Raw genomic sequence first — 13,095 nt, forward strand, 5'->3', positions numbered from 1 at the left:
AAATCATTCTTCCTACTGGAAAGTTACACAGAATAATCACCAACCTGTGCTCCTACCTTTACCCTGAAGGTGAGTTCTGTAATACATCAAATGCTTAGCGGAGTTTTCTCCATCTCTATAGCAACATGAATTCATCAAAGAGTCAATTAACAATGATTTTCTTCTGTCTAGGTTTTGCCTCTATCATAACAAAGATATTTTTAAAATCTACAGTCCTGGAGAAGATGTGAAATATCTGAAAGTATGTTTGGGAAGGATCGTAGGGAGGAGGGGGAAAGAGTCAATCTTAAAATGGCTATTCAGTACCCAGTGTGCTTCACAAAAGAGCCTGTAGTTCTGGCCACAAAGCAGAAGAAATGGCCCTTTGGCAAAGGGATGTTGTACTCAAATAACAGAGGCCTAATTATTATCATTATTATGCTGCTGCTATATACAGCACTGTATGCAGGGTTAGATATTCTTAACCTCTCCTGGGAAACTCACAAACTAAGTCACATCAATAGAAATGAAAATACAACCTTTGGGGTTTACCAGTGGACTTGTGCTACCTGTCTATTTAAATTGTAAGTTCCCTAGGGCATGAACAGTATCATTCTCTGTGCATAGAACAGATGTGTGCACACCGATGCTGTGACAGGGCGCCTGCCCTCAGAGGGTTAAAACCAGCATAGAGAGGCTGAGCATCAGGCAGCCAAAGGAGTGGCTGTAGGGGAAACAGCCAATTAGGGCCCCGCCAGCTCATATAAAAGGAAGCTGCAGACCAGAGCCACTTTGTCTGCTGCAGGGAGCCTGACGGATAAGACTGGATTCCTAGAGGGCTACAGTGAGACCAGCACCTGGGGAAGGGCAGATGCTAGCTGGGAGCTAGGGAGAGCTCCTGACAGGCTGCCAGGACTTATGGGCTCGAGGCCCTGGGAAGAGGGCAAAGTACTGGAGCCAGAGGCAGGAGCAGAAGGCACTGAGGCTGTGGGGAAGTGGCCCAGAGACTAGAGACAGTCAGCTGGAAGGAAGAGGCAGCAGGAAGCTGCTGTTTGTGGGGTCCCTGGGCCTGCCCACCAGCCCCCACTAGACTTTGAAGGTGTGGCCTGGCTGTGGACTGCCAAGCCACTGTGAGGAGTGTCTGGACTCTTATTGGAGGAGTCTCCCAGAAGGGGGAGAAACCTGATTGTGACACGCCCGGATGGCTGTGCCACGAAGCAGATGCCGAGAGAAAGGAGCTCAAATGGGTCTGCAGGTGGAGAAGAGGATGGGAGAGCTACCACCACCTGAAGGCGTGCCCTCTGGGACTGAGCTAATTCCCAAAATGCCCAGCAGGAGGTGCTAGTGCATTGGTGAAACTCTACTCCTACTGAAGTCAATGAAAGATTTGTCATTGACTTCACTGGGAACAGAAATAGGTCAGCTCTGAGCATTACTCACAACCACACCCTTCAAGTTCAATTCACATGCATCCTGCCACAGAGGCGATGCATATACTGTGCTCTCTCATGGAGACTTTACATTTGTTCTTTCTTGCTTTGCTGTTTTCCCTTAATCTGCAATAAAATAATTTGAAATGAAATTGGACAGTTGCTCTTTGTGTATGGAAAAAAATAAAGAAAAGTAGTGATGGTGAGAACTGTACAATGACAAATAGCTCTGAGAAAGTGAGGGGCTTTCCTGGTTAAATAGAACAAACAACAAAATGAAAGTTCTCCAGTAGAGAACATGATGCATGTAGGTGGAGAGGGGGGTGTCCCCTCCTGCTTCTTAATGGAGCACAGCTGCCTCCAACAAAGAGCAGATGCCTATAAACTTAATAGTGCAGTACACAAATAGCTAATCAGAATTGTTACAAAGCTATATGCCCCACAGGGCTACATAAATATTACACTTAACTTTTCCCATCAATATATCACAAGTTTGTGGGTATGAATAACTGATTCATGCCCTGTACCAAACTATAAAAATTTCTATGTGAACTCTACAATGGCGTGTACAAGTACAATGGTACATTATGATACAGGCACATTCCGAAAATCTATTAAGTCAATGCCAAAACATACACTGATGTGGGAAAGTTTTAATAAAGAGAGAGAAAACACAGCCAGTTATTTATTTAAGTGCCACTCAGAAGCCTTCTTTGTACAATCCATTATGAGATGGTTAACAATACACAATGTGACAGAGCAAAGACTGAATAGTCACCAGGTTTACATTGTATGGATCAGCTAAACTACAGTAAGACAGGCTGAAGTGTTCTCCTGCTGCACGGTACATAGATAGAGCCCTCGCTGCCCTCACTCCTAAAGGGCGATGTTCAGGATTGCTGGTGTTCAAGTCAGGTGACCTAACAATAGTAAAAAACAATGGAAATGTTAATTGGTCAGTACACTCAAAGTAACAGCCTGAAAATCTGCTCCGTTAGCACTGCGGGGAATGGACAGCAGCTGCAATACACACATTTTTGCTGCTATGTATACTAACCTTATGTATCAACAGTATAAGACAAATACAGCAGTATGTGCTATACTAGAGGTATATTAACATATTCCCTCAGGATTTATGTATTTGAATTCTACCACTTCAGTTTAATATAGCTCTTTTCATAGCTCTCAAAGCCTTAACCTTGAGTAAGCATTATTATCCCCCATTGTATGGAGGGGGAAACTGAGGCACAGAGCAGTGAAGTGACTTGCCCAAGGTCACCCAGAGAGTTGATAGAGAACGGAAGAGAACTTATATCTTGTGTAACACTCTCCAGAGCCTGATCCTCTGCACTGTGCTCCCTCCTCTTTTTAACTACCCTGTTGTAATTACCTACATTCTGAGAGCAAATATCATGTGCAAGTAGGCAGGCAATACCTATTATGTGCAAGTGCTCACTAGCTTATTACAGCAACAAAAATGTCATGGACAACAGGGATGAAAAGCAGTCTGTAAACATTGCTTGTTAAAACAAGTGTATTATCAGGGGAATAGTGCAAGAGTGCAAACAACATATTAAAAGCAATCTCTGCTGTCCATAAATGTTTAACTTATACATTAACCACCCTTTAAAAAAAATTACATGCCTTTCCAAAAAATGTCTCCAAATATCAGAGCTAGTAGGTTTTTATTATGATAGTAATCTTCAAGGCAGTCCTATCCAAAGTCATCTGAAACAGGAGCACACATATAACAACGTCAATATAAATGTACACACATTTTTAAAAAATTATAGCACCCAGGGCAAGGGTGTTAAAGAAATGGGAGCAGGCAAAATCTACAGCTAATGCTACAATACCTATTAACTACTTCAGCCAATAACGAGGCATTCAATACATTAAGAGAACGATTGTATGGTGTTTACTGTACTGTACCTTCTATTTAGGAATCGCTTCAGGCAACGTTCGTAACAAAGGTCTTCAGAGAAGTGATGTGACCAGTTTCTTATGTTTTACTTTCAGTGATGGTCCATATTTATTAGAGGACAAAGTTGTGCATGAGGCTTCAAAGAGAATGCTGCTTCATCTGAGAAAATTAACGTTTTCAAGTATCTCTCCATTGTTTTACTGCGTTACAGCCAGTGATCTGTACAGATTACACTGGGTTGTACCTTGAAGAAAATTCTGCTGACTGTGCTGTTATTTTGACGTGAAATTATCTCATGCCACGGCTAGCAAGAAGATGTCAGTCACACAGTGATGTGCTATTGCATATTGATGTCCATATGCAGAGCTGTATTGTACCTTGAATACCTGCATTTATATCCCAGGTAGTCCTCAAAAAATGAATGTAGTCACTAATTCTTCAATGCCTTTCCAAATCAGAAGTGAACTGCTTTCCTTGGGTTCTCTCTCTCTTTTTTTTTTTTTTTTAGCCACACTCCAGGTGATTCAATATGAGCTTACCTGTGCTCTCATCCAATGTCGTCCAAAGGTGTATGTCCTTACTACCTCTCCATGCTGAGTCATTCTGAGTCACCATTTCATATTGCTTTCCCTTATTGCCCTCCCTCCTTCTGAGTGAAATTGTGTGAGACAATGGGATAAAGATAAAGAGATAAAGGGCCTCTGGAGGATGGTATCGCTGATATACCATAGAGAGCAGGGACTTGGGGGGAGAGAGAACTGAAAAACAGCTGCCCTGTGATTCACCGAACAAACATTTTACTTCTCTTCTACTCCTCTATGTGGGTGACTAGAACGAAGCCCGTTTTTCTTACCACATTCAGCAGACTAAAATAATTTGCACACAGCAATCCACAAAACATAAGCTTTTTTTTTTTTTTTTTTTTTTAAAGTTAACACAGGGTCCATCCAATCGAAATCTCAAAACAGGAGTGAATTTTTGAGTTAACTGTGACCTTGGTGGGAGGACTTAATTCTTGGAGGAATTACTGTTTGAAAAGATTAAAAACTCTCCTGATTACCTATTTGTGTGGCTGTACATGATACAAACACAGTCTGGCATGGAGGTACCTACTGACCTGGCAACGTAAGGCGGCTTGTCGTGGAACCTGAGCCTGGTGCCTCGTTTGAATGTCGCTTTGAACCTTTAAAAAGAAAGAATTGTCTCAGAAGTGACGGGTGAGCTGCAGGCCTGCCTCTGTGCAAATGCTTTTTATACTATCACTGCCACTCGATAGTGTCAGCTTCTTTCTGTCATGTCTTCTCAACTTGTCCTTAGCAGTGTTAGTAATGTGGGTGGAGCTAACTTCCTTACAAAATCAGGCTACTTTTCTCTGTTTGAGCAGCCTTCTTTGTCCCTTTTGATTTTAGAGGAGCCAACATCGAATACCTCTTCACTTGCTTCTGTTCAACTTTTTTGGCAGAACATAGGGAGAGTGATAAATGATTTTGTTGGTGGCATTTTCCTCCATATTTTGACCTGGTTTTGAATATTAATTCCATTATACATTTATTCCAAAGAAGGGAATCTAAAATATTGCAAGTGGAGATCAGCCCCCAGATCACCAGATCCAAACACCTGGCAGCTTTGTATTTGGATCTGAAGTTCACAGTTGGCCTCTATAATGGGTCAGCCAAAACCCTGGATCACAACAGCTACCAAAACTTGTGGGCTGGTTTCCTCTCTACCTGAAGGAGTTTAGGCAAAGAGCTGAGAGGCTGACAAAAGCAATGAACTACCAGAATTTAAGAATATCAATTGACACCTATTGTGCCCTTATGAAAATCAATAAGAATGACCATGTGCTTGAGAGACATGTTGACCTTATTAAAAATAAGAAGAGAAAAGCCCCACAACCTCTTAGTGGACAGTCATGAACTATATATCCCCCATTAAGGAGAAATGGCTGAAGTCTCTCTCCAACACTGATGATCACGAGTCTCATTTTATTAAAAAGAGAAAGGCTGACAAGTTCTTCAGAATGGGGACTAAAAGAAAGAAAAAAAAGTCGCCACATTCTCAGAGTGAGACTCTGCTCCTTACTCATGTCACAAATAGTCCTGGTGAGGGTATCAGAACCTGGCCCACCGTGAGTAAATGTAGTTGTATTCGTAGCTGGAGTTTATGGATGTGTAAGCACTATATGAACAGTGGAGTCCAGTGCTCAGAGATTGGCACCGGATTTCCAGGTGGAGTGAAAGGGGATGGTTTTAAGCTAAAAAGCTTCAAAGGGCTTGGGCCTGCCAGTCTGAGCGATTACTTCTTTCCCAGTACAGCACCTGACACAACTGATATCAATAGATGCAGCTGAGCTTGATTCCTTTCGTAACCAGTGAACTACTCGCAGGGCTTTCTCTGTGTGGGCCCCTTGACTTTGGAATTCACACTCCATTGGTCTGAAATAGCCCAATTTTGATGACTTTCAGGCTATATTTCAAAATTTTCTCTTTAAGCAGGCATTTGAGAGTAGTTGATCATTATGTGGGGTGTGACATTTTCGTGGGTTCTGGAGGATTCTGCTGTGCTGTTTCTGGTTGAGGCTTCTTTATGGACTGTAATTTAAATAATCTGTCAAGGCAGATTAAACCCTTGGAATAGGTATTTTATGTGTTCAAATTTAAATAAACAAACAGTGCATATGTAATGCTATGATGTGCTCAAATATTGTAACAAGGGGATCTCTCAAAAGTTTCCCCTTAATCTTCAATAAATCTCATGAACAAGGGATTTATCTGCTTGCAGAGAGGAGAGTGAATTACTGTGAAATCTATTCATTTACTTTCCCATTTAAACATAAAACGCGTGTAACTAGGGTTGCCAACTTTCTAATCACACAAAACCAAACACACTTGCCCCACCCGCTGCCCTGCCCACCCCTTCTCCAAGGCCCCACCCCTCACTCACTCCATCCCTCCTCCCTCCATCGCTCACTCTCCCCCACCCTCACCGGGCTGGGGATGCGGGATGTGGTGAGGGCTCTGGCTGGGGGTGTATGCTCTGGGGTGGGGCGAGAAATGTGGGGTTCAGGAGACAGTGAGGGCTCTGCCTGGAGGTGTGGGCTCTGGGGTGGGAGCTGGGGATGAGGGGTTTGGGGTGCAGGAGGGGACTCAGGGCTGGGGCAGGGGATTGGGGTGCAAGATACGGACTCCAGGAGGGATTTAGGGTGCAAGAGAGGGTTCCGACCTGTGGCCAGGGATTGGGGCATGGGAGGGCATCCAGGGTGTGGGCTCCAGATAGGCCGCACTTACCTCAGGTGGCTCCTGGAAGCAGCCAGCATGTCTAGCTCGGGTGGCCAGGGAGCTCTGCGTGCTGCCCATGCCTGGAGATGCCACCCTGCAGCTCCCATGGTTCCCAGCCAATGGGAGCTGCAGAGCCAGCACTTGGGGTGGGGACAGCGCGCAGACTCCCCATGGCTGCCCCTGTGCCTTGGAGCCAGACATGCCGGCCACCTCCAGGTGCCGCACGGAGCCAGAGCAGGCAGGGAGCCTGCCTTAGCTCCACTGCGCTGCTGCCTGGACTTTTAGTGACCCAGTCAGCAGTGCTACCAGAGCTGCAAGTGTCCCTTTTCGACCGAGTGTTCCGGTCAAAAAACAGACATCCGGCAACCCTACGTATAATCAAGGATGAAGACGGCACTCGGATGTCACTCAGTAAACAGAATTGTTATTTGAAACAAAAGGTTTTGTTATTGGAAGGCAGACATGAGTAGAGACAAACTGGCAGGTAGATGTGTGGGAAACCTGGGATCTAAATCTGGATTTCCCCTGAGCCTGCTTTTTGGTTTAAGCCCCATCATAAAATTTGCCTCTGGAATAGAATCCAAATGTCTCGAAAATTGGGGGGGGGGGGCATCTTTAATAATCCAGAGTTCAGGCCCATCTCTAACATAGTGTATATAAAACAGATAAACCCTCACTATATAGATGCACATACAAATATATAGTTCTGACCTTGACACAAAATATTGTTTAAAGAGAAAGACCCACACACACTTCTGAAAGACATTGTTGCCTGGTGGAATGGGACAGGTTAGCTGTCAAGAACTCCTAAATTCTAATCCCAAATCTGACACCAACTCACGTATGCGGCCTTGGGCAAGTTACCTCTACAGTCTGTCTCAGTTTCCCTAGCTGTAAAATGGGGCCCGTACTACCTACCCATCTTTCTCATAGGGATTCTGATGAGTAAGTAGTTAATGTCCATACAGTGCTTTCAACATGAAAAGTAGTACACCAATGTTGATTTTTGTTATTCTGCAAAGAGAGAGTGCAGAGCTCCATGTTTGTGGCAGATATAAAAAGTGACTGAACAAACCACCCCTTCCCCCATTCAAATTCAAATGGAGTGGAGACCTCATTGACTTTATTTGGTAATAGGATGGACATACATGTACTCATTACAGAAAAACTGGAATGCTGGAAAAGTGTTTTATACATTTAGAGACTACAAGCCTCTTCTTTCAAATAAGGAACTTAACAAAAAATGCAAAACTGAAAGGAATTGTGCTCATGTAATGGCAAGTGTTCTCAACTCTGCTGAGAAGAATTTAAAACAATATTTATTTATTGTAAAGTCTGAACAAAGCAAAGAGGTTTTTCTCCAACAAACTTGTGTTTAACTGTTGCTTTAAAATGGATTTTGATTAGTTTTCTAGTTGCCTGATGCAAAACACATATAGCAACCTGCCTCCTGCCTGCTTGAAAAAGGCTCTGGATTACAGGTGTATACTACTTATATTACTTCAGTTCAACAAGACATCTCCATTATAATTTCTGCTAATATAAAGATAGTCTAAAGTGTATGTTCAGCTTTATATATATAGGACTCCCTGCACAACGTCAGCTGAGAAAAGATTATTTTACAATCTTGAATCCTTGCATTTTGGTTAATTTCCCCCTTTTCCCCCCTTCAAAACAAGTTGAACGTTCTCTAGATTCATCAGGACCCATTGCTACAAATGTAATTTGAGAGCAGTGACATCTAGTCTTACAGGTAAACTGGTAATTTACAGACTTCCTTCCTGCCGAAGGTAATCAGTGTACTACTTTGTGCCTCTGCTGTAATTTCCTACTGATCTAAGCTGCTTCACAAGTAGCATCATAGGAACAAAGACTGATTTTTTCCTTATTATTTAAATCCATTGTGGAGGGAGCAAGGCCCTCCCCACTGAAGGAGGACACCACTACCATTATATAGGGGGGTTTCAGATTGAATCACCCGGCATTTAGCATCTTGTATACATGTTCTCATTTACGCTTTGATGCCAGTTCCCAATGGGGATGCTAGTGGAACTGAACGGAGCTTGTGCGCAACTTACATCAGTTTCAGTGCAACTGATGACATGTTTGGGCCCAAGGTGTTGTTTTATTTTATTTTTTGCTCTAAGCTGATGTTGCAAATGCAATGGCTTTTGTCTACGGGGAGGGAAAGGGAAGAGAAATCTTAATGGGAGAATCTGGGCCTGCAGACAACCAGAAGTTCTGGTAAAACCCAATCAGAACCCTACAAATAAAAATAGCAAATATTTAAAAAAATTGTATATAAAATTGTATAAAAATATCATCCAAGCCAGAAGAAAAGGAAAATGCTCACTCTGCCACTAGGATTTATCACTACACAACACCTATGGCCATAATTGATTGTTTTATATACGCATTCCTACAATCATCCAGCAAAGAGGATGAGATTACATATACACATCCTCCTATCACAGGATGGCTTCTAGAACTGGGCAAAGATGAGTACACAACAGGTCTTATACACGCACGCTAATGAAATAAAAGGAATACAAAGTGCCAACAGTGTATTGTGGAGCCTGTACGTGTGTACGGTCATGGTTTTGTGTACTTGTGTGTGAGACAGAGGATGAAGAGACAGTCACAGTTCTGCTTTGTTGCCAGTGAGAAATCTCACACTATATTTGCTCAGAAAAAGAAAAAAACAACATGCAGGGAAGGAAGAGTAAAAAATCTGAGAAACTTGAAACAAAGTGCCTGCTTTTCTGTTTTAATGGCAAATAATGTGATCAATGGTGGTCAAACGATTTGCTTTTAGCTTGGACCACAGAGATCAGAGATGGAAAAGACCTATCTGATCACCAAACCCATCTCCCTGCGAGAACAGGATACTCATCCCCTGAGAGAATATGTTTCAGATATTAAATTGACACTGCACTTGATCTGAGCCCATGGTGGGGAATATTAATTGAAATAAATGGACAAAGTATCATTGACTTCACTGGGAGGAGGATTGGAGCCTGAGAAGTCTGGAAGTAAAGTATGCTTTTCCTATCAAGTTTTCTCATTTGGGCCCCCTCTCCCACGCTGCTGCAGGTATTAACACAGCTTTCTATCTTCAGCTTGTAGAGTCTCTTACCATATTTAAGCTTCAATATTCAGAAATCTCACATGCACAGCTAAGGGACTGGTATTGGGTACGCAGATGGAAAATAGAGGGCCATTGTTTTGTGTTTGCTTATTTGATGGTGAAGCGGTGGATAAAATAAATAAATAAATGGACTTCACACGCCTGTCATTCATACATTGGTGATAATCAGGAGAAACACCACTGAAGTCATAGGAGTTATACCAGTATGAAACTGGTACAAGTGTGATGAGAACAGGGCCAAATAATTAGCCATTTAGGGAAATTTCCTCAGTCCGTGAAGATGCACAGATTTTCCCCAGTTGAGCCTGTGGCCCTTAGATGGGCATTCAGTTTCTATCAATGTTTAAGTTATACCGATTATTTTTTTTTTAATTAAAAAGCAGATCCAAGTTACAGATTTTGTGTGTACACTCCATGAGCTAAAATGTAAAGTCTTTGCAACTTTCTGCATACAGAATTTGAGCATGATCAATTGTACGCACAAATAATAAAATCTACCCATTCCAAACCTCATTTGCATACAAGCTGGGCACAAACAAGCTTTGCATGTTTAAATTCTAGTGTTTGTATGTTCAGGTGGCCTTTGTCAAAAATTGCATGTCAGTTTTTTTCACAAGCACAAAAGAGGCTGTAATGAAGCCCCTTTGAAAATTCACTCCCAGCTACAAATCAATGGGTATTGAAAACAGAACAATTAAAAAGGTCTTCTTTATTTACCTACCAGGACCTAAGTTCAGGGTTCTGGGTTTCCCTGCTATAGTACAGAACAACACTAGTGCCTAAATGTAAAATGCCAATGTAAAACAATGCATCTTTATTTAAAGAGAGAGTGTTCAAATTGTGACAACTCTAAAATATTTTTAAATCTGAAATTGCAAGAGTTTTTAGAAGCCCTAGAGTCAGGTATCTATGTTTCTCTTGTGACTGTGGATAATGTCATTAATACCAAAAGGCATTATTTATAAGGAAAAACAGAAAACCTGAGCTCACGCCCTTGATGAAAAGCTGTGCAGTTCATGTTTAAAGCTGGTCAAGCAGTGGATATAAACATTCGATCATGTGCTTTTAAATGATGCATCAAAATCGTTTTGTTTTGACAACTGACCCTGCCTACTCCTAATTATCTTTGCACGTTGTCAGAGACATGTCGTTTTCTCATCAATTAAATCATTATCTGAGTACAGAATTGGGAACATTTACACTTTAAAAAATGTAAGTAAATTGTAAATTGACAATAAAATCTGCTGACATTCCTTAAGGGCAGCTTGGGCCTTTGTTAGATAGAAGCACAGGCACCACTTATTTATGTTAACGGAGCTATGCCAGTTCTCTGAAGACCAGTTACTTTGAAAAGTCTAAATATGGACAAGTTAGTGGGGCACCCAAGGAAATCTCTCCCTACTTATAGGATGTAAAGTGCCTGGATTCACTTTCACAGATTAGGAGACAGTTTTTGGTCTGGTCATCCAGCAAGGTGGTACTTTGTGAGAGATTTGACCAGCACTCTCATCCTAAAGGCTGAAGTTGTGTCATTTTAGTACACAGGTTGACTTCCAAATCCAGGTCTCAATCTGTAAAATCCCCATCAGCCATGGTTGTGCTTACATGCATGTGACTCCCACAGAAGTGAGTCAGGCCTGCAGCATGGGCCTCGTATTTTTAATATGTGTAGCTTACTCTTTGTCTCTTCTAATAGACTAGGGTTACCATACGTCCAGATTTTCCCGGACATGTCTGGCTTTTTGGGCTCCAAATCCCCGTCCGGGGGGAAATCCCAAAAAGCCGGACATGTCCGGGAAAATTGGGACATGCGGGGACTGCGGTGCTGGGCCGGGGCCGGGCTGGCGGTGCTGAGCCGGGGGCGCCAAGCCGGGGGCCAGGCCAGCAGTGGGGGCCGGCAGTGCTGGGCGGGCCGGGGGTGCTTGGCTGGGGGCTGGCCCGGGGCCGGCACCCCAGGGCCCAAGCCGACCCAGGCTGGGGACGCCGGGGGGGCCAGACTGGGCCGCGCCTCCTCCTCCCACCCCTCCTTACCTGCTTCAGGCTTCTCGCGAATCAAATGTTCGTGGGAAGCAGGGGAGGGGGCGGAGTTGGGGCGGGGGTGGGGCCGGGACCCCATGGAGTGTCCTCCTTTTGGACACTCAAAATATGGTAACCCTATAATAGACAAGCAGATAGTAAGGCATCTACAGCTTTGTTTCCCTCACACGAAGGGAGAAGCTGAATGGAAGGTAAAGAATTAAAAACAGATATTTTTCATCGTGTTTTACACAGTGAGGAAATGTATTTAATTGAACTGAATTGTGTAAAGGCCATTCATTCAGTTTCATGCACTCACAGACAAGTTTTGTGAAATAAAATAAGAGACAGTACTGCAAATTTGTTATATAAGCACACTGTGACTGCTGTTTAGTTCACCTGGGAGATATAATTTCTTGGTTCTCAAAGCACTAGCACAATACTATTGTGAGATGGTTAATTTGAGAGATACCATCAAGTGTAGTAGTTTAGGACCTGAACCTGCAAACAGAACCACAGAGGTAGACTCTTCCATCTACACCACTCTTTGCAGTCTCTCAACATCTACATTTCAGTTTTTTTGTTTCTAGAAAGGCCACAGAGTCTCCTAGAAATGATTTCACAACTATTTAAAATTTAAAAATATTTTTGACATGTTAATATACCACTGTGAATATATCACAGATTATAAGGCCATAAGGGACCATTAGAACATCTAGTCTGACCTCCTGTTTATCACAGGCCATTCAGTTTCACCCAGTTATCTGTACATTGAGCCCAATAACTTGTCTATGACTAAAGCATATCTTTCAGAAAGGCATCCAGTTTTCATCTCAAAACCTCAAGAAATGGAGAATCTATCATTTCCCTGGGTAGTTTGTCACCCTCACTGTTAAACCTCCAGCCTGAAGTTGCACCAAAGTGCTAGTGCATGAGAACCAAGAAATGGCTCACCGTAGTCTCGTTTCACTGTCAAAGCAGTGTGTTGTCAAAAATACATCACAAAGAGCTGAAGATCAATTTGATTTTTAAAATTATTTCAGTTTTAATAGTCTAAGGAATTTTTAGTTACTGTAAACTAAAAAAATATGTGCTGGCTCAGACTGTATTCAAGTTAAACCCCAGTAGGAGTAAGGACTGGGTCAGCAATGCAGTATTATTTATATCTTGTCAATGTCCCTTTAAAGAATTTGATAAAGACGAAGACACCAATCCACAAAGGTATTTAGGCTGCTAGCTTCCATTGATTTTAACGAAAGGTAGGAGCTTTAGTACCTTTGTGGATCTGGACCTATAGGCCAAATTCTACAGCTTCTAGGT

At 42.6% G+C, this 13,095-nt stretch overlaps 1 protein-coding gene across 9 annotated transcripts in view; it reads right to left on the bottom strand.

Annotated features, from left to right (window-relative positions):
• Window positions 1-13,095, bottom strand: part of PDE1C (phosphodiesterase 1C) — a 276,106-nt gene that overhangs the window by 11,829 nt on the left and 251,182 nt on the right. For 2 of the 9 annotated variants that reach the window (XR_004644508.1, XR_004644507.1), the window contains 3 exons: window positions 4,451-4,516; window positions 3,054-3,137; window positions 2,048-2,329 (listed from right to left, as the gene is read on the bottom strand). The exons of 1 other annotated variant lie outside the window; for it this stretch is intronic. Coding sequence is in view for 5 of the 8 variants with exons in the window: in XM_034761137.1 (XP_034617028.1) it covers window positions 3,425-3,492; window positions 4,451-4,516 (134 nt within the window). In the remaining 3 variants the exon portion in view is untranslated. Of the gene's footprint in view, window positions 1-2,047; window positions 2,330-3,053; window positions 3,138-3,160; window positions 3,493-4,450; window positions 4,517-13,095 lie in introns of those variants that run through there. 6 more of the 9 variants (XM_034761142.1, XM_034761140.1, XM_034761136.1 and 3 more) reach the window with 4 other exon arrangements.

This window comes from Trachemys scripta, chromosome 2, assembly GCF_013100865.1.
Source record: "Trachemys scripta elegans isolate TJP31775 chromosome 2, CAS_Tse_1.0, whole genome shotgun sequence".
In the NCBI taxonomy this organism is placed as follows: Eukaryota; Metazoa; Chordata; order Testudines; family Emydidae; genus Trachemys; species Trachemys scripta.